The following is a 27,053-nucleotide window of genomic DNA, read 5'->3' on the forward strand; positions in this document are numbered from 1 at the left end:
CAACTCAACGTAATGACGCGACACATTTACCAAGTCTGTTAGTCTGGCAATGCTACTGGGGTATGGTGAGCAAAGCAAAAAGCAGAGGTTTCAAAGGACAGTTTAAAGTAGGCTTCAGCTACTATTCTACCCTTGTCTAGTTTGAGTTCTTCACAAAGTTTAATGTAGGAGGTTAAAAAGGGGATCAAATTTGGTGCCTTTCCATATCATACACTGGATCTCATATAGTAATATATTTTTATTGGATCAATTCTTTGCATTTTCTAGACTGGATTTTTTCCTAAACCATCCAGTATTTTTAGCTCTTAAAAGTGTTTCTTTGAAGATCGCATTTGCTGCTAGACTGCTTTGATCTTAATGAATACAAAAAGGAGTATAATAGCAAAACCTTAAATAAACTACTTACATTTAAGTATGGTCTCCCTTTAAAATTTAATCAGGATAGAACACAAGAGGAACAATGTTTCAGCTCCAGGGGCCCAAATTCAAGAGAGGCGTATTTGAGAAACATCTCTGTGTCTGTTTATCACTCTTTTAGTAGCTACTGAGCTCTAAACTGTTATTTGATTTTTATGGTATTTATTTCTATGACTTTTGCTATATTTTTGATTAACAGTCTACAGTGATGCTAACAAAGTGCATAAGATCCACTAAAGCACATTTATAGGAGGTTAGAACCCAAACTGATTTTCAAGACACAATGAATTTGAAAATATGAGATATTGAATATGCCAATGAAAAGCAGTTTTTAATAGAAACCCAGTTACCCTGTAAATTTAAATTGGCAAGAATTTCCAGTATATGGAATTAAAATAAGGCAGGAACAGAGTTTAAGGACTCTGCCTATGGAAGTCATTCCATCCAAAACATCCTTTAAGATTTAAAGTACATTTGGACTTTGTGCACATTTTAGGGCATTTCCATTATTTGTGCTATAAAACCTTATGGATGCATTTTAAGCTGCTTACTCCATTTCAGCAAGAAGTCAAAATGTCCTAAGTAAAATTTATTTTTTTAGTTAATACAGCAGCAAGACATGTAGTAATGTGAAGACAAATTGGTTATTTAAATAACAGCACTGATCTAACAGCATCTGAGTTTAACGGCTGTTATTGTAAGCAAGTGCATTTTCTGAATAAATCGCAGGGGAGCAAAGTGGAGAAAAATGAGACCAGATACAAAATGCAGATTATATAGAGTGATCCGCAATCCTTTTAGATTACTTTACATACCTCTGAAAAAATGTTGTGTATTTCAGAAAATATAAGTATTTCACTACCTTTATTTCTGTTAACTAACACATATATGTTAGACATAGTATTACTATAAGTATTGGGAGTTCACGTTAACTGAACGTAATATACTCTCCCCACAATTCTGTTCACCTATGTCAAGTATCCCGAAACACTTTGCCTTACCAAATGTAAGCTTTGGCTTATATAAATAGGAAAACTGTCAGGAACAGGGCACATGCATATTTTACCATAGCAACAGGTAGAGAGAACGAGGAGTACTTTTTGCTGATACAGACTAACATGGCTACCACTCAAACAGGGAGAGAGTTACTCTCACAGGCCAGTACTGGAATGACTCAAAGGAAAAGGACAAGATATATAATTGTTCTACCTGGTACAAACCCAGGAGGTGTCTTCATGTCCATTGGTACCTGGAATGACTTTGTTCAGAACAAAGAGATAAGGGGTATGCCATGGTACCAGAAAAACAAAGTAGAAAGCCGATTGGTTAAATCTTGTTTCAGATGATGCATTCACACAATACCTTTTTATTTGTAAACAGGATGGGTATTAACAGCATAGCTTTGGGAGTGTAACTTTGGGAACACACCTTCTTTGTAAGGTGAATTTAACCTGGATGATGCACTGCACAAGATGCACTTCCTGGAAACTGGAATTATACTGAGCCTATCTTCTTGTACTATACTATTATTAACATTGTGCAATAAACCCGACTGATGTTATTGCATCTCAAATACATTTCTTAATGAAACAAAGTGTGGTCAAGCAGTTGACTTTTCAATTTATCAGCATTTTAATTATCACTTGGATAGGTAGTTATTGTTCCCCATATTTTGTGGATAAAAAAGTTGTATACAGTTACTTCAGGGTTCTATTCCCAACTCTAAAACATCAGACCCAGTCCCATCCTCTTAGCCACATTGGTTTTGGATTAGCAAACATATTGGCTATCCTGTCAGTATCCACTGCTTCAGCCACCAGATGGCTCTCTTCTCTCAGGGCCAAGAATAGACTCCAGGAAGCCCTATCTTTGCTGTCTATCAAAGTCCTCAAATTCACTTCTGGAAAATCCAGAAATAGAACCCAGGTGCCTTATATGGCAAAATAAACTTTTACCCACTTTACATATTTTTTCATGTTACCCCAATGAATATGCTACTTGGCTATGCTGCCTACATAGTAGAGATACTCATATTCATCTCTACAAAGTAACAAGACATATCATTTGCCTGGCAAGTAGTTGCACATGGTGATATCTACAGAGAAGGGGAATCCCATTTGTTATTTCTTTGCTAAAAAAATTCTCTGCATTCTGGTATTTCTGATGTATCTTCATGCTCCTTTGTTTTGCTCCCTCGGATAATTTTTAAAAAGGAGATTTTTTTTTCCTTTTTTGTATAAAATACATTTTTAAAAAGTTTAAGTATTTATGACAGTGGATGACAAACCTTCTCTTGCACTTTTAGTGCAGAGTGCTGTTATTCTAGATGTTCTACAGCAAGTCTTAGGGCATTGGAAGATACCAACTAATAGTTATTTTTCAGTTGCTCGAGAAGTGAGACTCTTTTGCATGTTTATAGTTAGAGAAGAACTAAACAAGTTAAATGGTTGGCTCTCATGTTCAAAGGGCAAAGCTATCTTGGTCTCAAAAGGTCTTCTACAATTAATGAATATTGTATCCTGCAAATCCAACTTTCAGTCCAAGAAAAATAAGACAACAGATTCATACTGTGCGAGCTGCAGAAAATACACCAATTCCAAAACAAGCAGTTTTCTTCGACAGAAAAGAGGTCAGAGTTTGAGACGCTTCGGCGAAACTAAAGCATATTCCTGACCTGTGTAGAAGCTGTTAGTCATCTAAGTTATTTGACCATATTACAGTTCCAAATAAAACAATTATATCAATGTTGGGATCCTTTAACATCTGACAATCAAATTTAAAAGGTAAATCAAACTTCAAACTGATAGAAGGAAACACTTTACACAATGCATAATTAGCTTAAGGAATAACTCACTGCCACGAGGTGTCATTGAGACCAAGAACATCATAGGATTCAAAAGGCGTTTAAAGTAGTACGGTGGCCTTTACTGCCCACCAAGGGCCCCCTCATGGCTAGGGTTGCCTCTGTGGCTGTCCTGCCTCTATTTCCCTTTAAGAACTCACCCAGTCTCCAGTGACCTACCAAGCTCAATCCTTTAATTCCACCAGTTCACATCAGGCTGGCAACAGAGTCAAATAACAAACTCAAAAGTCCAAAACAGTTTTTTAGTTCATCTTCCCTTCTTTAACTCCTGCTCACAGGAGTTATCTGGCTAGGGCTCTGCAGGATCCAAACTTGCTTCTCAGAGCTACTCCTTCCACCAGCCCCAGCTCCACAGAGTCTCCTGAGCATCCTGCCAGGCCTCCAGCCTATGGCTGTCTCAGCTACTCTCTCCCCCACACAGCTTCCTGTTGCCTTTTATATTAATAACTTGATTCCTCTCAGGTGGTACTCACCTTGTAACCAGAGCTGGCTTAGCACCAGGCTCTCCAGCCCATAGGCAAGCCAGCTTATTACAGACATTTTATATGTACAGCCACAGGATATATTTTAGCTTGTTAAAGAGATAGGAACCCTCATTCTTCTAGGCATGAACCACCACTAGTTGGAGAAGGATTTAAGTAACTTCCTATGGATAGGTGTGATGGGGTATACATGTCCCGCACTGGACAGGAAGGGGTTAACCCCATACTGTGGGCTGAGGAAGCCATGCCCCATTGCCCCTGCTGGGTAGGCTCCTACTGGAGCCACAGTATAAAAGGGCAAAAAGAAAAGGAGTACTTGTGGCACCTTAGAGACTAACAAATTTGTTAGTCTCTAAGGTGCCACAAGTACTCCTTTTCTTTTTGCAGATACAGACTAACATGCCTGCTACTCTGAAACCAGTATAAAAGGGAGCAATCCAGCTCAGTCTGGGCTGACAGCTGAGGAGAGAGGATGTGCGCTGCAAGCTCCTGCACCCAGGAGCTATCGGTGCCCCAGACCACAGAGGCCAGGCACACCAAGACTGCCCACAGAAGCCTCCAAGGGAAAGGCGTCTCCAGGAACTTTGCTGGTCAGCTACCCTGGAGAAGTAGAGAACCTGCCGACTATGGAGAAGATAGGCAAGGTAGAAAGTGGCCCAAGGGAACTAGACATTGGTCTGGCAATGGAATCATGAACCAGGTCAGCATGTTTTGGATGGATCCCTGCTGGATCCCCTGTTTGGATGGATCCCAGTAGTGAATACTCTTGCAACTGACAGGGCCCTGGGCTGGCACCCAGTGGAATAGTGAGGCCCTGGATCACCCTGCCCAAGCTGCCAATCCACTCCTCGGTGGCAGCCCACTCCCTTTGCCTGGCTGCCTGACCACACTGCCCTGCAAGGGAGGGCAGCCCCTAGTGACTCCTGCCACCCGGCCACACTGCCCTGCACAGGAGGGCAGTTTCACTGCCCAAGAACAATGTCAGACACTGGGTCTGCAATGGGAGCATGCCAGAGACCCAGACCAAGGAACAATGATCAGTCACTGTTTATACCCAGGGGCTTAAAACACATGAGATTTAGTGGTTGGATCCAATCACAACATACTGGTGTGTCCATCCAGAGTGTGGTACTGGACCCAGTTCAGATAACTACTAAAAGGGAATAGGAATCTTATTGCTTTAATGATTCTCTACTCTGTTTACGACACAAAGGAGTGAAAGCATTTTACTATAATCCATAGTTGGCAGCAATTACTTAAGATCTTTACAAGCATGCATTAGCCTAATGAAAAGCATTTTTGTAGAGAAATGATTGATAATCCATTGCAGAAAAATGCTACAAAAATGTTAGAGCAAATGAAAATGCTTAATCTGTAACAGACAACAATTAGCCACAGTAGAAAACTGCCTTAAAAAATGAACTACCAAATGGGATGAAATTTGGCTCACAGGAACAGTAGTGAACTTCTTCGTATGAAAGATCAGAAGAAAGCTGCAGACAAAAGTGAAGACCTTTCCTGTTGTTGCTCTTCATTTAACCAGAACTGCTGGAACTGAAAACATTTTTAACATTATGTTTCAACACCCCTCTGAGGTAAGGACATACTATTCCCATTTTACAGGTGCAAAAAGGCAGGCTGACAAAAGGTAGGATTTGCCTAATATAATAAAGGAAGTATATGGCAGAATCAGAGATAAAATCATCAGGACCTGTCTTCTTAGCATATATTCTTGAAGAAGTTTTTATAGTTTCCTGCGCTGTTGTGTGACATGTCAGCACTAAGAATTATCCAGAAGAGACACAGCAATTTGTCTCACTAGAAGTTACGTTCAGACCACTTCATTTCATGCAGTCACTGCCAGAAGTGATGTTCAGTTATAGGGGCCTGATCTACACTATAAAGTTTTACCAGAAAAACCTTCCTTGCGTCAGCACTTTATTGTATGCTTCCATACTTAAAATTGAGTCCTGCCAACGAAACCCTCAACCACTTATGACGCTCAAGTTAAACCAGTTCGGTGAGCAATATAAGCCCTCTGTCAGTATAGTTCTACAAGCACAATGCCTGCATGGAAGCAGAAGTACCTGTACTGATGTAAGCAGTCCTCTAGCAACAAGCAATGATTGCTCTGGTTGAGCTTTTGAACTCTGCTGCCTAGTTAAAGCCGTGCAAATCTGCAGATATCCGCTTTAGATCTGTGAATGCAGCTATCCACAGTCCATGTTTGCAAATCAGGTGCAGATACACATTTTGTATCCACGCAGGACTCTAGTCACTGTGACTGGAAGTCTTCCTCCTGTTTAAAATCCCCAGCCCTGGAAATGCCTATTTTCTGCCATTTCTACAAGCATGACTCCAGCTCACCCACCTGCTGCTGCATGACCCAGGAATGAAGTCCTAGATTTCCTCAGGTTGTGGGGAGAGGAAGGTGTGCAGCAACAACTGCAGCATTCCCACCAGAATAAAGATGGGCACGCTGACACCGCAAAACTCCATGGAGATCATGGGGTACAGCAGAGATGAGGATCAATAATAGGAAAAGGAGGAGGGGTTGCAGCAGGTTTATCCTAAGTCAAAGGAGCAGAGCCTGCAAGACCTGCCCCTATGATGACCAGCTTGATGGCATACTGAGTGGGGATCTCACCAACACCTTGAGACTTTGGACACCCCGAAGACTCCAGGGGAAGACCCTCTGGAACTGGCAACCCAGGAGATCACTGAGAACGGGGATACAGATTGTGCTGGGATAGCCAAGATCTCTTCAAGTCCGAGCTGGACCCGCAGAGCTAATCAGTGAGGAAGTGGACTCCGGTAGGTGCAATTTAATAGGACTCCCCATAAATGCAGGCCATTTTGTTTATCTTTTCTAGGTCCCCCAAATACACTTTGCTACACCTTTCCCCCCATCAAAACGGTGACCAATTGTGCGTGGGGCCAAAGGAAGTCTGTCTTCAACTAGCTGCCTTATTTTAAAAGCATGAAGTGGCTGTACTATGCAATATGCAGTCAAAAAGACTGTAAAAACAGCCAAAAAGCATTACCAAATACATACTTTTACAGAAAATGCTTGCTTAAAACCCACAGAAAGCCACATTTAATGGACACAAAAACAGAGCACTTCCACGGATTTCAAAGTGAAAGTCTACATACAACTTACAGATCTTTCAGAGAAAGCAGTTACTAAGCACGTCCAAGTGTGTACATTTACAGACCCGGGTTACATTTTAAAAACCCCAAAGAAGGTGAAAATGTGTGATCAGCTCAGGTTTTGGCTTGGACAGGCTAACTTCACTAGCCAGCAGTCACAGGGCACTTGTGCTGCTGTTGAAGAAGCTGGTTTACTTTAGCATATGAAACTTTTCAGTCCACTGGCTCATCACGGAATTTTTCCAGCAATTAGCATTTAACTTTTGCTAGGACATTTTTAGGCAGAGCTGCCTTTGTTTCTCCCACCACAATAGGTAATCTTCCCACAACACTCTGTAAGGACCTCTTCAGGTATCATTGCTGAGAAGAGCTCAGAAGCATGACTCCAGGTGACAGCCAGAACTCTAAAGCAGTTCCCGTCTCTGCCCTCATGATTAATACATCCTCATGGCTCATGACTGCCTGTAGTAAGTGTCGCAGTCTTTACTACACCTGAAAGTGTACTGTTAAAAATTAAAGAAGGAGTAGCGATTGTGAACCTGTTTGTTTATTTTAAACAGCCCAAGGGAAGAAGTACAGAGCTGAAGTACTTATCTTCTGTCCTACCTCCCCACCCCACACCTAACACTCTCTCTCTCTCTTTATCAGTGACCTCAATGGCAGTATACTTAAAACTATGTCCTTTTTACACCAGCTGACAGCCTAAGCATGATAAGAAGGAAAAGGAAACTGACAGGGAAGACAGTCTCCAAATTGGTGCAAAGTGCTGAGTCTGGAGCAAGTAAGACTGGTGAATGGAGGAAGCATATGCTGGAGGGGATAAATACAGACAAAGAGATGCACCAAGACACACTGCAGCTGTTGAAACAGACTCGGCTGCTAGAGCATATTATGGATCAAAGCACCCGAAGATCAACTCCACAGCAGCTACTACACAGCACGGAGAACCACCTGGCAAGAGCATGAGATACTGGGGCCCACATTTGTAAAATTTCAACTGGTATTCTATTGTTTAACAGTTTGATTAAAAGTGTGATTAATTTTTTTGAATTAGCTGCGATTAATTGACATCCCTAGGCATTGCTGAGCTCAGAACCTACTGCGCTCAGCACCAACTCTAGCTCAGGCCAAACACCCCTCTCCTCAAAACTCCAGTCCCCCCAAACAGCATTATCCTTTCATTTAGCTCCAGTGGACAATAATGAGAACTGATTAGGCTACACCAACTGCAACCTCTCAGTCATGCAGTTGAGTGTGGACAGTACCTTGCACTTACTTTCTTGTAAGCGGTACCTAATAAAAACCCAGATTTCCTGTGTCTTACAATATAGAGATGTGGAACCCCCCACCCAAAAAATAAATTGATAAACCAGCTAAATTACTGTCTGGGTACTGCAAGATGTGTCTTAAAGCTTCCCTTACCAGCACAGAACTTGCAGTGGCCTTAGTAATTAGCGTGGTCTCAAGCTACTCAAAAGCAACAGATGGCCTGTCCACCTCATCCCTCCAGCAGCACCTGGTCAGCTTCTCCGGTGATTTGTGTGGCATCCATGTTTTTGGCAGTGAGATGGAAAAACAGCACAAAACACAGTAGATTATAGGAGGGAACAGAGTGATTTGTAGAAATTTGTCCCCAAGTTCCTGTAATTCCCTAGAGAAGTGATGGTATCAATGGCAGCAGCCCCAAAATACTCAGCAAAAAACATCCACAAGGTAGTGCAACAGACCGGGGGGGGGGGGTAGAGAGAAGAGAGAGAAACAGCTGTCTATCCAGAGTGATAAACATCTTTTGCCATTACCACCTGATGCTGTGAGGACACACTGCACTGGCAGAGGCTGCCAAACGTGAATGCACTCTACCAAAATACCTATGTTGGCGGCAGTATGCAAGTGGAATTTTGGAGCGTACATAAGGAGTTAGGTCTCAATTTGAGCTGGTGACTGTGTGGTATAAAGGCTCAATCTTATTACCAATGCCAAGAACCACCTAGTACCCAACTTTCATCAGTTTTAGTCATTTACATTCAGATAAATAATTAATGACTAAGTATATCTAAAATCCAGAATGCCTAGCAGTCAAAATTAATCATATGAGATACATAAATATTGCTGTTATATTGGCTGCCCATAGGGACAGATAGAAACAGTACATGCAGACTTGGAACGGTTAGTGGCATTTCATATACACTGTCAGTGCCAAAACCTGAGCATAAAGTGCTTTGACTCTGTGCAAAATGTCAGTCTCGCAGAGATCTGACCTTCCTTCTATCATTCGTTATAGTCAAAAGTGGCATTACATGCTTTTTGGCCAAGTCGTCAGCTAGACAAAACCACCCCAGCACACAATGCTCTCATACTCTTCACTGCCATGCAAAGGGTATGCATACCCTGACCCTACCCGGCACCACCCCAGAGATTCACAAGGATTGAGCCAGATCTGGGAACTTCACTTCACAATACCTGGTGTGATACCATCAACCGTGGTCAGTCTGGCTGGCCCAACGGTCTCCAGCATGCACGCTCTTGCTCTCACTGTGTGTGTGTGTGTGTGTGTGTGTGCGCGCGCACACGCGCGCAGTACTTAAAGATTACAGCTTTTGTGGACACTGGTTTAAGAGGGTTTGAGGTTCACGAAAATAAGAAAGGGAGACCAATTTCCTTCCAGATCTGTTGAAATTTACATTCTGGTTTACACCATGGTGACTGGCTTCCACTTTTGAATGAGTAACATTTTAGGAAGTAAAGATCCTCCCTATAATATTTATTGAAAGATAGAAACCGACAATTTTTTACTGCAGCTGAATCAGAAGTTCCTGTAAAACTGGTGAACTTGTATTGTGTGATCTTTTCAAGTCAACTTTCTGTCTCTCAGCTATTAGTGCCATTAAGGCCAAGTCCTTACTTTGCCTGACTGTATATATAGCAAGACCATGCTGTATCTATTGCTAGGTACTAGATGCATTTCACACGCACGTGAAAGTCAAAGCAAAATAAAGCTCAGTTACCATAGATTTCATACCTTCCCCTAGCCCCGCCTCTTAAACACCATTTATGACATTTTGAAAGTGTGTCAGAAGCCTTAAAGACTCTCACATACTATCCCACTCTTGGTGATGAGTCACAAAGTTTCACAAATGTGTCTGCTTTGTTTTTCCAGGCAGTTCTGCCCTGATATTTTGGGCTGATGCACCGTGTGAGACCTTAATCCAAGCTATTTTGAGAAAAAAAAATGTGAGTGAGCTTAGTGTCTCAGAATACACAGAGCGCGATGTGCAAAACCATGTGATCACAGGCATCGTACTAAAGTAAGTTCCTGCTCCTGCAAGCCACACTTAGTTTTGAGAAAGCTGTTCAATTTATTGTTGATGAGAGAACAAAGTAGAATTTCTCATTAGGAATCTCCCCCATCAATGCAGTACTCACCCCGGTGTGACAGCAGGTGGGATGACCAGTATTAGCTTAAATTGGGCTTCATGGAGAGCTTCCGAGAGGTGAGTGAGCAAATGAATCAGCTCCCTGTAATACACACACATTGTTAGGCGACAGGCAATAGATGTGGCAGGGTATCTGCATGAGTCATTTTAAAGTAAAACTCGAGGTAAAGACATGTAACAGGTAGTACACCCTATCTCGAAGATTTGTAGCAAGTGAAACATTCTAGGCAGATTTGTCAAGGCATGCCCCTTTTCAGCATCATTAAGTGTACAACACTGCTGGAGGTACTCCTATACTTATAGTCGGTTATAGTGGAGCTAAAATTTTGCCATTTTTAGTTGTAATTTTAATTTTTCCATTTTCACATGTAAATTCTCAGCTGAAATGTACATTTTGGAATTTTCCCCTGGGGCAGCTCCTGAAACACAAAGACATTGGTGTGCGTATGTGTATCAACTATATTCTCATCAGAAGGGTTTCAGAGTAACAGCCGTGTTAGTCTGTATTCGCAAAAAGAAAAGGAGGACTTGTGGCACCTTAGAGACTAACCAATTTATTTGAGCATAAGCTTTCATGGGCTAGAACCCACTTCATCAGATGCATGGAGTGGAAAATACAGTAGCAGGTATATATATACACAGTACATGAAAAGATGGGAGTTGCCTTACCAAGTCGGGGGGTCAGTCTAATGAGACAATTCAATTAACAGTAGAATACCAAGGGAGGACCTTGGTGGTGGGAATGCAGCATAGATGGAGTGAGGAGAGCAAGAGAGGGAGCAGGCAGGGCCGAGAGCAGAGAAGGGAAGCCAGTGAAGGGGTCCTGGTGGGCGGGATGTGGTGAGGGGGATGAGGGAGTCACCAGCAGCATTTTGGACACTCTACAGGGGAGTGAGGTAGGTGTCTGGGAAGCCAAAGTGGAGGGGATGGACATCAAGGGTTATGATGACCAAAAACCAGTCGGAGAACACTTCAACCTCCCTGGTCACTCAATAACAGACTTAAAAGTGGCAATTCTTCAACAAAAAAACTTCAGAAACACACTCCAACATGAAATTGCAGAACTGGAATTAATTTGCAAGCTGGACACCATCAAATTAGGCCTGAATAAAGACTGGGAGTGAATGGGTCATTACAAAAACTAATTTTACCATACTAATTTCTCCCTACTGTTACTCACACCTTCTTGTCAACTGTTTGAAATGGGCCACCCTCATTACCACTACAAAAGTGATTTTTCCTCCCTTGGTATTCTACTGTTAATTGAATTGTCTCATTAGACTGACCCCCCGACTTGGTAAGGCAACTCCCATCTTTTCATGTACTGTGTATATATATACCTGCTACTGTATTTTCCACTCCATGCATCTGATGAAGTGGGTTCTAGCCCATGAAAGCTTATGCTCAAATAAATTGGTTAGTCTCTAAGGTGCCACAAGTACTCCTTTTCTTTTTTCATCAGAAGGGGTTATCCCTTCAGTTCATGTTCAGTAAGAAGAGAGTTAAGCCAAGCAATAAAACTGAATGCTGTTCTGGAACAGACAGCCATTGAACAGATTCAGATGGTCATTGTACTGGTGAATTTAAGGTTAGTGGAATATGTGAAGATGCCTTCAGCAAGCCATGCAATCTTCAAAGCGTTTTGAGGCCTCAAGAAAACGTGGATGTTTTTAGAAACCTTTCTACCTATATATTTTCTGTACTTTTTTTAAAAAAGTCACTCTGTATGCACAAAAAGCAGATTTTTGTTTCAAAAGAGGTCACTGACCCTGCCGTACCTGAAATTATCACCCTCTATTGTGGCACAATTTAAAGGTTTCCACAACAGCCATTTCTTATAAATGAATCACTAGGAGTGTGAGGTGGAAAATAAAGTTAAAGAAACAGGTAAACTCTTAGGCCTGGTCTCCACTACACAGTTAGGTTGACGTAAGGCAGCTTACGTTGACCTAATAAAATCAGTGTCTACACTACAGCCTTGCTCCCACCAACATAAGTGTCCCACTACACTGACATAACAACTCCACCTCCACGAGAGACATAAGACTCACATCAGTATAGTTAAGGTGACGCTTGGAACGTTGGTAGTCCAGCTCCTTGTGGAACGGGGCGCTGAGAAGCCCCAGATGGCTCCCCTCCACAGCTCCCAGCAGCAAATGATGAGCAGAGGGGTGGCAGCCCACCAGGAGCCCGGGAGCCTGTAGGTCAGCTGCCATCGGAGCTGAGCCTGGGCTCTCAGCTCCCCCACTAACCTAAAAGAGGCAGTGTGAAGCACTCCTGGTGAGGATGCAAACCACTGACCCAAGGAGGGTAGTGTAGACAAGCACCACTGCAGTAATTACTGCAGTGGCTGTAAATCAACCTAATATAGGTCGACTTAAGTTTCTAGTTTAGACATACCCTTAAAAGATCCTCTTTTAGAAAGCTGCTATCACGTATAGAAGCAGAACTGTTGTTTTGCAGATACATTTGTTTTATTCTTCAGTTCTCCCATGGAACACTGAGTGCAAGGATCAATCAGCTATACAGGCAGTGTCAAAGAATCTTCTAATACTGAAGTTATGCTGTAATTTTCTCACTGTTAGGTGAAGTGGATGATTTATCAGTAAACTACATAGAGATAAGATGTAGAAATTAAGTTAAATGACTTTTAGCAGCTCAAGCAGAGTCCTTTATTACTTTCACTTCACAAATTAAATACTGTCCCTCTGTGTGTGTTCCTTAAGTCTTCGGATTCATCAAAACAAAGTCAACTTCCCTATTAGCAATAGGCAAGGTGGAAGCAGGCAGATGAGCTGAATAGGGAATTTAAAGTCTCTATAGTTACACCGCAAACCTACAGTGAACAAGTCAGAGGAAAAAGAAAATTCCTCAACCATAATACTATCTAAGAACACAGACTTCTAGAAATTGTGGTGCCAAATGGTTATTGCCGGAATCAAACCTAAATTACGCTGATACAAGAGGCACTTTGATGGTGCCTGTTTACTTATTTCGCTTACGTTGAACAAGAAAAAGATTCCTACGATTTGAAGGTACACGAGTGGGAGGCAGGTCATTTAGCAACGGCAATCCTAAACTTCATTCCACTTACTAGGTTACATTAGAACTGAAGTCCCAGAAAGACTAATTTTGTGTAGAGTAATCTGCTCCAGCTGCATGATGGGAGGGGAGGAATCCACTCCTCCCTCCCCCACCCACATGTTTTTTTGTTTTTGGTTTGTTTTTTTAAGTCAATCATCCTCTCTATAGTTAAGATTTTCACTTGGGGGTAGATTGGCTACTGTTGCACAGTTATATGCAGGAAGAAAATCTCAGCACTTTTTCAGACAGCATGGCTAAAACTGCCTCTGGAGTGGCAAACAGGACATTCCTACTTTACTCCCAAGAGCCTAGCACACTGCTTCTGCAGCATCCCCACTCCTCTGGAGTTTACTTGAGACCTGGTTGCCTCTGGGCAAAACATTGCACTGAAATACCACTGAACCATTCCACTTGTCACTATCTTACATATACTCCCGCTCCCATCCAGAGGGAAACACTAGATTGCAAGGTTTCAGAGTAGCAGCCGTGTTAGTCTGTATCCGCAAAAAGAAAAGGAGGCCTTGTGGCACCTTAGAGACTAACAAATTCATTTGAGCAGAGTGCCAGAAGGCCTCCTTTTCTTTTTACTAGATTGCAAGTAATCATGAGTGTCAGTTTTCTTCATTTGCCATATTTACCATCTCCATTCTCATTCTGGAAGAGTAAGAACTGCCTTTCCCATCCCTCAGTGTATGTATTCCACATTTTGAGCACCACTATCTTGTCAAAACAAGTCATTGATTTAAATACAGCATAAGAGAATCCCTACTCCAAGCTGTAGCCACCCTTTCCAAGAGTGACATTACCGCCACATCTTCACACACAAAAGTCAGAAGCTCCTGCCTTTTATATTCCTACCAACCAAAACATCTCAATCCCCCGTACCTGCCTCATCTCCCCCAAATACCTGTTAAGACAACTGGACTTTGCAGCATAGCGGAGAGGTTAAATCTGGCCAGTTTTGAACCAAATATACTGGTGGAGTAGGGGAGATGGGGGATGATGCAAGTGAATACAAAAGCGAAAGGGTTCCCACGTAGGACACCTTGCCGGCAGTTCTCAGAGGGGCTGCAGCTCACGGACACCTAATAACTGGTGCAGTGTGGTACGCGGAAGAGTTGATCCATCAGGTAATCAAGTCCCAGATCATTTACTGTTTTATTGTGAAAAATCAGCGCCTTGTCCGTCACCTAAATCCTGGAGTTATGTGCTTTTAATTTCCACTTCCAAATGGATGTAGAGGTGTAACCAGTGGTGAGCTGGACCAGGTTCACACCGGTTCACTAGAACCGGTTGTTAAATTTAGAAGCCCTTTTAGAACCGGTTCTAAAAGGGCTTCTGTCAAAGTTTCTTCCCGTCTCTGAACTCTAGGGTACAGATGTGGGGACCTGCATGCAAAACCCCCTAAGCTCATTTTTACCAGCTTAGGTTAAAACTTCCCCAAGGTACAAACTATTTTACCTTTTGTCCCTGGACTTTATTGCTGCCACCACTAAGCGTCTAACAAATATAACAGGGAAAGAGCCTGCTTGGAAACGTCTTTCCCTCCAAAATCCCCTCAAACCCTACACCCCCTTTCCTTGGGAAGGTTTGATAAAAATCCTCACCAATTTGCATAGGTGAACACAGACCCAAATCCTTGGATCTTAAGAACAAATGAAAAAGCAATCAGGTTCTTAAAAGAAGAATTTTAATTAAAGTAAAAGAATCACCTCTGTAAAATCAGGATGGTAAATACCTTATAGGGTAATCAGATTCAAAACAGAGAATCCCTTTAGGCTAAACCTTAAGTTACAAAAAGACACAAAATCAGGAATATACATTCCGTTCAGCACAACTTATTTTATCAGCCATTTAAACAAAACAGAATCTAACACATCTCTAACTAGATTGCTTACTGACTTTTTACAGGAGTTCTGACCTGCATTCCTGCTCTGGTACCGGCAAAAACAACACACAGACCAAGAGAACCCTTTGTTTCCACCCCCTCCACCTTTGAAAGTATCTTGTCTCTTCATTGGTCATTTGGGTCAGGTGCCAGCGAGGTTATCTTAACTTCTTAACCCTTTACAGGTGAAAGGGTTTTTCCTCTGGCCAGCAGGGATTTAAAGGTGTTTACCCTTCCCTTTATATTTATGAGGACTTCTAAATTTAACTACAGGCCAAAAGTGGCGCCTTCGGTGCCGACTCCATGGGTGCTCCCGGGCTGGAGCACCCACGGGGAAAATTTGATGGGTGCAGAGCACCCACCGGCAGCTACCCGCCCCTCCCTGCCTCCGGCCCCAGCTCACCTCCGCTCCGAATGCACCGCCCTGCTCTGCTTCTCCGTCCCGTCCCCCCCCCGCTCCTGGCTTCCCACGAATCAGCTGTTCGTGCAGGAAGCCTGGGAAGGCTGAGAAGCAGGCAGTGGCTTCGTGCTCAGGACCAGGGAGGCAGAGGCAGAGCGGAGGGGAGTTGGTGTTGGGGGGATGCAAGGAGGGCTACCCGCGCCGCAGCAGGTAATCTGGGGCGGGAGGCGCTCAGGGGAACCGCTTCCCACCCCAGCTCACCTCCACCTCCCTCCGCCCTCCCAGGCTTCCCACGCAAACAGCTGACTCGTGGGAAGACAGGGCGGGGGGGAGAGGCGGGTGGCAAAGTAGAGTGGAGTGGCGTGTTCAGGGGAGGAGGCAGAGGTGAGCTGGGGCTGGGCGCGGGACGGGGAGCTGCCAGTGGGTGCTCTGCACCCACCAAATTTTCCCTGTGGGTGCTCCAGCCCCAGAGCACCCACAGAGTCAGCGCCTAAGGTTCCACTTTTGATGTGATCAGTGAGGGGAGCAGCTGCTCCCCCTGCTCCCCCCCAGCTACGCTCCCCTGCCCCTAGGAGCCAGAGGGACCTGCTGGATGCTTCCTGGGAGCTGCCCCAGGTAAGCACTGCCAGGAGTCCTCAACTCGCGCCCCCAGCAGGTCCCTCTGGCTCTTAGGGGTGGGGTGGGCACCCACTACGGTAGCCCACGAGACCCTCCTGCCCAGTTCTGGGGGCAGTCAGGGGACAGGGGAGGGGGTTGGATGGGGCAGGGGTCCAGGGGGATGGGCGTCAAGGAACGCCAGGGGGTTGGATGGGGCAGGAGTCCCCGGGGAGTGGGGGTGGGCCACGACCTCCTCGTGGGTGGGGAGGGAACCGGTTGTTAAGATTTTGGCAGCTCATCACTGGGTGTAACCCCCTGTAGAGTGCCTTGCAGTAAAATCCAGTCTTCAAATGTGGAAGGCACAAAGCAACATACTTAGGTCTGGATCTATGAGGGAATGTCGCAGCCTCCTGGCCCAATACATGGAAAAAAGTGGTCTAAATCACTGCTGTTATTTGGTAGTCAGCATCTGGAACACTAACCAGAACCCTGAGTTATCAACTTAAATTACAAGTGCTGGCAAAATACCATCGATCAAGGTTCCTCCTCTCCCCCCACCATTAAGATGGAGTCACAGCCTGCCAGTTTGTAGCAGTAATATAAGGGCCAACATTTCAGAGAAGTTGTAATACTTTATTTAGGGAGAATTACAAGCCCTAGAAATTCAGAATTAAGGTTACACTAAAACAATTCCAAATATGTTAAGAAAGGTAGTTAAGGCACCTAAACAATCTTAACCCTGTCCTGGAGTGACAACTTGCAATAACCAGGTGATTATGATTAAAGCATTTTTATTTGCCATTGCAGAGCAGAAGAAATGGATTTTTAAAGTCATGTTAGTTTTTCATAGATTCATTAATTCTAAGGCCAAAATGGAACAACTGTGATCATCTAGTTTGACCTCCTGTAGAGCACAGGGCATAGCAAATCCCCAAAATAATTTCTAAAGCATCTTTTAGAAAATCTTGATTAAAAATTATTATTAGCGTCTTCATGTTCAAAGTTTTACCTGACCATTGATCCCCTAAACATTTGGCCTATCTATATAAAAAAGCTGAGTAATGCCACTGCAGATTTCCTCAAAATGTCAGATCATCTCGGGGCCCCAAGCAACTGGGCTTGTTAGAGCCTCACTGCACAGATCAAAATGACTTATGGCGAGTCGGGGAGGAAAGTAACAGCAAAAGAGTTGCAGCTTCATGTGCAAAAAACAGGGTTTACAAACTGTCCCACTAACCTGTCAAGCCATCTCTCTAGCCCATGAGAGATTTATACTGAAGAAGACAGGATTAATGATGAACGCTTAAAGACTTCATTTAGGCACACTCCCATTTGTCAACCAAGATAGATTATTTAAATCAAGTGTGCACTCTCTCATCTTCCCCAAACAGTAAAAGTCCATTTACAGCATGCTATAAATTAAAACTTTACTGTATCCCAATAGTGCTCTTCAGTGTCTTAAAACAGTATTTTCCCATATTACCACTGACAATTTTGAAAGAAAAACTGGTGTCTCCCATTTTAAAAGTTATAATGAGGTACAGTGTGGTGGGAACAGAATCTGTCTTTATGCAAAGACTTTATTAAATATTTATGATCTATTTCACCATTGTCAAATTTAACTTCAGAGATGCCTCTAAAGCATTGGGAGTTTTAAGAATCTACCTACCATTTCCCTACTCTTCCAAGGCTTCCATTATCCCTGGTATAATGAAGGTCTATTTTCTAAATATCCACAGTTTGAAACTCTCCATTTGCCCCCTATAAAATTTAAGTATCTGTCCACACACTTTGGCATCTGAGATTTTTCTTTATTACTTTAGTTCATAAGGACACGGACCTTAGAATACACAGTTGGTCTTAATGCACAGTATTTTCACTTCAGCATATTTGAAGTCTACCATGGGGCATGTTATCAGAAGCCTGTTACGTCCTCCTCTATACTTATGTGACCCTTTGAAACTCAGCAAGTTTCTAACTTTAGCCTTTCTATAAGGTTGGTAAGTCTGTACTCCCTGAAATTAATGACCTGTCTGGGAAATTGGACAGAATAAAGCTGTCTACTTAAAGAAGAAATGGTCCTTTCATGCCACTTCATTCCCTAGTTAATACCAGGAAACTGGAGTGCATTATGGCAAATCTTTGATTAATAATTATTCTTCCAAGGATTAACCTGAAGGATGGAACTGCCAGCACAGGTTTTTGTTGCTTTACTCCCACCAACAATTAATAAGATGCCTGAAGGAAGCCAAGCTCCTGCAGCACATTATAAGAAAAGCATCTTTTCCAGGCAACATCCGTGTGCTGGTGATGCCATCTATCAGCAAATGCCTGCCTGAATGAGAGGAATAAACTACACATGGTGGAATCTCCAAGTCTAGTTTGACACTGAGTGGTATATTCAGGCCTCTACAACAAACTAATTCAGGACCTTTGGGGAAAAGAACAGAATAAAAAAGTAGTGAATTTTTAGGTTAACAGATTAGTGAAAGAATCTGTCCAGTGACACTGCAAGCAACTGCCTGAATAGAGACACAGAAAAGAGTGCCACTCTGCCCTCTTAATAATCTTTACCTTGTTACATTTCTCAAGCTAAATGCTACAGGATGAGAAGCTTGTGGCATTTTATTCCTCAAGCCTGTCACTATTGTTATTACTATTGTTGAGTGATATAAAGAAAGACTGCAATTAGGAGTCACTCTTGATGGAAACAGTTACCGTTTCAGAGAACTAGGTTTTCCTCCACATTCCCTACCTCACATGAAGAAAAAGAATCTAGTATTAGACCAAAGATCTGTCCATTGTACTGTAGAGTTCTGCAGAAAGACTAAACGCAGAGTAAAAATAACCACTCATTAACAGAAACAGGAGTTTACTTGCTGTGTAGGAGTCTGAAAAGAATAGGAGATTAGCAAGATCCCTCCCCCCCCCCATTTTTAATTGCTTCTAGCGGTTCTCAGCACAAGCATGTAAATAGGCACCAAGTGAGTGCTGCAAGAGGCTAGTTTGCATAAAGAGCACAGGATGACTGAAGGAAAAGAAAATCCTTAGTTCACAAGTAAGTAGCAGGTGGGCATGCTGTGGAAAGAATGTTGTATTACATCATATGGTCATTTGTGGAAACACTGGGTCTTGCAGGTAAAACTTGTACCCTTGAATTGAGGCAGTTTGCACACCAAATGGACAAATGCAGATCTGTACAACGTTTACTTCACAATTTACCTTTTTAATCTGATTTTATTTAACTTAACTGTTTCAGTTAGAACAGTGCTTTCTTTTCTATAGGAAAATAGAAGTGGCCCCTTTAAAGGCAATTCGCTTCAAGTTTTTCAGATAAAAAAAGGTTCAAAGTGTACTAAAAACCAATATAGTCTTGGGATGCACAGGCAAAGAGTAAAAGTCACTGAGAGTTGAAGGAACTGATTTAAGATTATAATAGGCTAAACAGGGGCAGGACCTCTGAGCAAATAGCCACAGCTTGAGCCAACATTGGAATATTTACATTAACTTTTTGCTCTCCAAAATAAATTAAAGATGACCATGTTCAGTCCATTTTATAAGAGATAAACAGAAAACATGATTTAAGGGGAACTTGAGCAGTCAGAATTTCAAGCCTTGGTGTGGCCAAACTAGTGCACCAGCAACCTTCTTTCTCCTCAACCAGCTTTTCAGAAGAGCAAGGAGACTCCAAGCTTTTTATAAATAGCTATTTTTGGACTCATCAGAACTCCACACTTCTTGCACTCTTACTGATGACAAGGTGGTGGTGTTTGGTTTGCTTTAGTTTAAAGTGACATCCCTAGATTCAAGAGTTTACAGAAATGAGTAAGGCGTGATGAACTGGGAAATGTCTTTTTTTATTAGTATGGTGCATACATCTGTGTTTATGGTGAGTTATTTGCAATGGAGTTACAGTAAAAAAGGAGTCTTAGGGGAACCAAGAAGGAAAGGAAGTACAATGGCCTAGCTAAGATGCATCCCAACACACAGAGACACAACAGCTAGATTTACAGCCATGAAAAGGCAACTCCTCGGTCTCAATGCTGGTGACATAGCCCTTTTGCCAAGGCTGAGAAAAGAGAGATCAAAGGGAACACTAAGCCATTACAGGTCCTCAGGCCTAGAAAACGGATGGGGTTCAGGTAAGCTAAGAAAGGCTGCCAGGGACTCTCAGTGAGAGCTGATAGTCTGGCAAGGACACACACACCATGCTGCAAGGAGGACTGCCTGTTTCTCCTAGTCAGAGATGGGGCTCAGCTGGGCTCAGAGGAACTTGTAAATGCTTGTAAGGACAGATTAAGGTGTACATAAGGGGAAATATGCAATTAGAGACCTTTATCATTTTTATTCTTTTCTCTGCATGCTTTGTACCTTTGGATAAATGAATGAATAAAATAAATAAATAAATGTTTTGTTTTTTGAAGATGCTGGTTTTTTGGCACTTTAACCACTATCGCTAATCATAGGTCCTTGGAGCAACAGGGCTCACACACACCCAACAAAAGCAGTTGGGTCGATCCCATTAACACAGCTGGGAAAAGGGGGTGGGAGTGCCTGTTTGGACCCAGAGTGAGGTGGAGAAAGCAGGCTGGTCACCTATGGGGTACACTTGAGAGGAACTAAAGAGGTCCAAAGCCCAGTTCACCCCGTAACCATGACAATAAGCCATGCAGACATTGATTCTAAGCAAAGCAAACATCAAGCATTTAAGCTTGCAAAATTATTTATTTGTATTATGGTAGTGCCGAGAAGCCCCATTGTTTTAGGCATATGAACACACACACACACACAATATAAGCTCTTTGGATAGGGACCGTCTTACTATCTATACTGATACAATCAAAGGGAAAACAGAGGCACAAAGAGATGAAAGAACTTGCCAATGGTCACAAGATCAGTGGCTGAGCTGAATGTTTCAGATGCTTACTTCAGAGTTCTACCTACTGGACCATGCTGCTGTTTTAGGTAGCAATTATTTGCTGGAGAGAAAACTGAAGAACTTGAATTAAGTCAGTTGTCAAATATCCTTAACCTTGGAATTCTAGCTACAGAGAAACATATCCCTAAATTCCTGAAACTAGACATGCCACATACACTGGATCACTGAAGAGTTCTAGGATCCCTTCACAAAAAAACAGGAAGACAAGAGATGCAGCACTATCATTACTATCCCCTCTGATATGCACAGTTAGCGGCAAATCCTGAAAGCAGCTAAGGCCATAGGGACACTTACTCAAGGCTATTATACATTTTATCCTTAGAGTGCCACCACATAGACAAATAAAAAGTTTGTGTCTCAAAAACAGTTGTACTAGTCCCAGAAAAATTCAGGATTACTTATCAAGAAAATGCGTCTCTCTGGGATATTTGCTCAAATAAAAACCTTACTGGAAGACATGGTTTGTACCAACTAATCCAGCTTGGCTGAAATGTGGGCCAATTTTGTGTTGAAATCATTGTCCTAATTATGAGTAGTTTTGCATGCTAAATCCTTTGCTTACTAGGTTCCTTACCCCTAGTGAACTATGGCCAGATTTACTGTATATCTTGCACTGGAGTGTCTAATGTGGCAAGGCACCGCCTCTATCTCGCCAGACTTAGCACTCTCCCTTTTGGCAAGTGGAGGGACCTGGGGTAAACCAGCCCCACTCTGGGCAGTGTTTGTTCCCCCCCCCACCCCATGTTTGCTTATCACTATTTTCAAGGTAGGACTCGGGGCAGGCCCAAGGAGTGCTCCTCCACCATACAAAAATAAATCAGTTTACAAAACACAAAACAAGAGGGGATACCTTTCCCTGCCCCCTTGCTGAGGGGGGATGACCTGTTGTTGGCCCCACGGTATCAGTCTTTCCCCTAAACAGGCACTCATTTTTGGTTTTTTACCCTATGGGGAGGAGAGCAGCCTCTCACCCTAGTGAAGCCTATCTCCCTGCTTCCGCTCTTGTGTTCTAAAGAGCCTCAAGAGGGTCCAGGACTCAGAGCTGTTGTCTAGGAGGACAGGCAAGTGGAGGAGGAGGAGAAAGGGGTAGAGAGCGAAGCTGAATCTGCCCCCATAAATGGAATTCCAACCAATTGCTCCTGACCCTTATTTCTTCTGTTTCCTTTTCCCTCTGTCCATCTGCTTGTTCTAATTGTGCCAATCAGCTGGGATGAGACTCAGTTACTCTAACTCCACTAGCCCAGCAGCAGTTTGTCTCCTCTCCTCCCTCTCTCACCAGAGGAGGGGTTTTAAAAGGTCTCAGACAGCCCTCAGGCACCTAATTGGACTCAGGTGTCCCTAATTGACCTGAGGTATCCCCCTTCTCAGCTTGTAGGGAAAAGAGCCTTTATCATCCTAAGACTAACATACCCAATTCCACCACCCTCTTGCAGCCATCCAGCCTGACTTTGTCATACTAAGTAATTTTAGTAAGGTACCAGTGTACAAGTCATGAGAGCTATTAGAACTTTAATGAGCTTTAGGATTGGAGTTAAAATACATACAGTATCAAGTAGTCCTGGTTAACATTGTTTTGTTGCTGATCAATTAGGGAACATGCTCATTTAAAGTTGTGCAATGCTCCCTTATAACATTGTTTGGCAGCCGCCTGCTTTGTCCACTGCTTGCAGAAAGAGCAGCCTGTTGGAGCTAGCTGGTGGGGGCTTAGAACCAGGGTAGACCGGCAACCCCACTATCAGCTCCCTGTGTGGCAGGCACCCAGCAGGCTATCAATTGCCAGACAGCTCAGCAGTCCCTCCCCACACTGCCATGTGCTGCTCCTGCCCTCTGCCTTGGAGCTGCTCCCCAGAGCCTCCTGCTTGCTGTGCAGGGGCAGCGGGCTAATGTCAGGGTGTACCTCTCACCCTGTTCCTGCCCCCCACTCCTTTACCCCATCGCCATTGAGGTTACAGGGACAAACCATCCTGATGTGTCGAAAGAATAGTAAATATGGCAGGCAACCAGCTTGGCTTAACAGTGAAATCCTTGCTGATCTTAAACATAAATAAAGAAGCTTACAAGAAATGGAAGATTGGACAAATGACCAGGGAAGAGTATAAAATGTTGCTCAGGCATATAGGAATGAAATCAGGAGGGCCAAATCGCACCTGGAGCTGCAGCTAGCAAGAGATGTTAAGAGTAACAAGAAGGGTTTCTTCAGGTATGTTGGCAACGAGAAGAAAGCCAAGGAAAGTGTGGGCCCCTTACTGAATGAGGGAGGCAACCTAGTGACAGAGGATGCAGAAAAAGCTAATGTACTCAATGCTTTTTTTTGCCTCTGTCTTCGCGAACAAGGTCAGCTCCCAGACTGCTGTGCTGGGCAGCACAGCATGGGGAGTAGGTAGCCAGCCCTCTGTTGACAAAGAAGTGGATAGGGACTATTTAGAAAAGCTCGACGTGCACAAGTCCATGGGCTGGACGCGTTGCATCTGAGAGTGCTCAAGGATTTGGCGGCTGTGATTGCAGAGCCATTGGCCATTATCTTTGAAAACTCATGGAGATCGGGGGGAAGTCCCAGACGACTGGAAAAAGGCTAATGTAGTGCCAATCTTTAAAAAATGGAAGGAGGAGGATCCTGGGAACTACAGGCCAGTCAGCCTCACCTCAGTCCCCGGAAAAATCATGGATCAGGTCCTCAAGGAATCTATCCTGAAGCACTTACACGAGAGGAAAGTGATCAGGAACAATCAGCATGGATTCACCAAGGGAAGGTCATGCCTGACTAATCTAATTGCCTTCTATGATGAGATTACTGGTTCTGTGGATGAAGGGAAAGCAGTGGATGTATTGTTTCTTGACTTTAGCAAAGCTTTTGACACAGTCTCCCACAGTATTCTTGTCAGCAAGTTAAAGAAGTATGGGCTGGATGAATGCACTATAAGGTGGGTAGAAAGTTGGCTAGATTGTCGGGCTCAATGGGTAGTGATCAATGGCTCCATGTCTAGATGGCAGCTGGTATCAAGTGGAGTGCCCCAAGAGTCGGTCCTGGGGCCGGTTTTGTTCAACATCTTCATAAATAATCTGGAGGATGGTGTGGATTCCACTCTCAGCAAATTTGCGGATGATACCAAACTAGGAGGAGTGGTATGCTGGAGGGTAGGGACAGGATACAGAGGGACCTAGACAAATTGGAGGATTGGGCCAAAAGAAATCTGATGAGGTTCAAGAAGCATAAGTGCAGGGTCCTGCACTTAGGACGGAAGAATCCAATGCACCGCTACAGACTAGGGACCAAATGGCTAGGCACCAGTTCTGCGGAAAAGGACCTAGGGGTGACAGTGGACGAGAAGCTGGATACGAGTCAACAGTGTGCCTTTGTTGCCAAGAAGGCCAATGGCATTTTGGGATGTATAAGTAGGGGCATTGCCAGCAGATCGAGGGACGTGATCGTTCCCCTCTATTCGACATTGGTGAGGCCTCATCTGGAGTACTGTGTCCAGTTTTGGGCCGCACACTACAAGAAGGATGTGGATAAATTGGAGAGAGTCCAGCAAAGGGCAACAAAAATGATTAGGGGTCTGGAACACATGACTTATGAGGAGAGACTGAGGGAACTGGGATTGTTTAGTCTGCAGAATAGAAGAATGAGGGGGGATTTGATAGCTGCTTTCAACTACCTGAGAGGTGGTTCCAAAGAGGATGGTTCTAGACTATTCTCAGTGGTAGAAGAGGACAGGACAAGGAGTAATGGTCTCAAGTTGCAGTGGGGGAGGTTTAGGTTGGATATTAGGAAAAACTGTTTCACTAGGAGGGTGGTGAAGCACTGGAATGGGTTACCTAGGGAGGTGGTGGAATCTCCTTCCTTAGAAGTTTTTAAGGTCAGGCTTGACAAAGCCCTGGCTAGGATGATTTAATTGGGGATTGGTCCTGCTTTGAGCAGGGGGTTGGACTAGATGACCTTCTGGGGTCCCTTCCAACCCTGATATTCTATGATTCTATGATCAGGTCATCTCCACAGAGCAGGGTGGACAACAGGACAGGGCTCAGGATAGAGGGAGCTTGCTGGCAGCAGCTGCTGTCTCAACTTGTTGATCTACTTAAAAAGAGCAATGTACTTAAAGTGGGTTCAGCGTACTTAAAGAGGCAATGCGTGCGTGTGTGTGTCTGTCTCTCTCTCACTCACACACCCACACACACACACGCTGTGTGTCTCTGTCTCTCTCTGCCATGCTGTCTCCCCTCCCTCCATTCCTGCTGTCTTGTAGAGGTGAGGCTACATTAACAATGTGTTAACCCTAGCTCAGTGGTTTGAGCATTGGTCTGCTAAACCCAGGGTTGTGAGTTCAATCCTTGAGGGGGCCATTTAGAGATCTGGGGCAAAAATTGGGGATTGGTCCTGCTTTGAGCAGGGAGTTGGACTAGATGATCTACTGAGGTCCCTTCCAACCCTGAGATTCTTTGATTCTATACAAACCCTTGAGGGCTCAGCCTAATGCTAGTTCATCATTTAGCAGTAAGGCATTCCCTGGGAAATATCCCACCCTCTTCCACCCTTTGACTACACCACCTCAACCAAGCTTCACAATCATCATTACTGTGTACTATATTAAATTGTTTAAAATGTATACTGTGTGTGTCCCTATTTACATTAATTCTTATGGGGAAATTGAAGTCGCTTATCATCATTTCGTTTAAAGTAACATTTTTCAGGAACATAACTACAACGTTAAGTGAGGAGTTACTGTACGGCAAAAAGCTACAAGCAAAAAAAAGCTACAGCAAAAAAACTATAAGAATCTTTGCTAAATAGGGTAACTAGTTATGTCTACAACTCTTACTGGTTGCATTTCCCACCATATTTTTATGATCTATTCTGAAAGAACTATTACAAATGCTAAATGAATACTAGGCGGTTGAATAGGAGAGCTGGGAAGTCTACAGATATTTGAATGGTAGAAGCAAAAGAAACAGAGTTTGTTGTGCCATGGGGAGTATAACTAGGAGTAATGGGATGGAAAGATGGAATTGAGAAAAAGAAAATTTCTGACAGCAAAGTCTATTAGGTTGTAGAATAGCATACCCAAACAACCAACAAGCTGTATCACTTAAGGGATTTTAATTTGGAATTGACCAAAATACTACAAAGTGTAATGTATGGACTAATCCAGCATTGGGAGCAGTACTGAATGGTCTATGAGCTTTTCTCCATAATCCTATGATAGAATATTAGGAAATTTAAGACATTTCCATAGCCAAACAACTTCCTCCTTACAGCTGACATACCACAAGTTCACTGGAAGGATCAATCTGAAAAGCCAGTTTTGTCATTTATCACATTAGTATTCAAGCGTTCGTGTATTTAGGTTTAGAACTGTTGTGTTCTTTGTTACAGCTCCGCAACCCTGATCCCTTTTCAAAAAGCAGAATTTTACATAACTTCAGCAGATCCTGTTGTCGGGTAATTTGTTTGGACACACCTGCACAATTCCTGCTGGTCAGATGTTGGCTAATATAGCCAACAGGGAGTGGTGCTTAAAGTCAGCAGGCTAATTTACTTTTACAACATAAGCAGATTCAGACTAGAGTGTAAAAGAACAAATCACATAAGGAAGCCAGATCTCCTTGTTGTCTTGCCATCTGACGGCTTAGGACATTGGTTCTCAAGCTTTTTTACTGGTGACCCCTTTCACATAGCAAGCCTCTGAGTGCGACCCCCCCTTATAAATTAAAAGCACATTTTTATACATTTAACACCATTACAAATGCTGGAGGCAAAGCGGGGTTTGGGGTGGAGGCTGACAGCTCGTAACACCCCATGTA

The 27,053-nt window shown here is 43.3% G+C and overlaps 1 protein-coding gene across 8 annotated transcripts in view; it reads right to left on the reverse strand.

Moving 5' to 3' along the window:
- Positions 1 to 27,053, reverse strand: part of CHID1 (chitinase domain containing 1) — a 330,760-nt gene that overhangs the window by 270,974 nt on the left and 32,733 nt on the right. For 7 of the 8 annotated variants that reach the window (XR_012159318.2, XR_012159319.2, XM_073347177.2 and 4 more), the window contains exon 8: positions 10,336 to 10,428. The exons of the other annotated variant lie outside the window; for it this stretch is intronic. Coding sequence is in view for 5 of the 7 variants with exons in the window: in XM_073347177.2 (XP_073203278.1) it covers positions 10,336 to 10,428 (93 nt within the window). In the remaining 2 variants the exon portion in view is untranslated. The remainder of the gene's footprint in view (positions 1 to 10,335; positions 10,429 to 27,053) is intronic. 8 annotated transcript variants of the gene reach the window in all.

The sequence above is a fragment of the Lepidochelys kempii genome, chromosome 6, assembly GCF_965140285.1.
Source record: "Lepidochelys kempii isolate rLepKem1 chromosome 6, rLepKem1.hap1, whole genome shotgun sequence".
Lineage (NCBI taxonomy): Eukaryota > Metazoa > Chordata > Testudines > Cheloniidae > Lepidochelys > Lepidochelys kempii.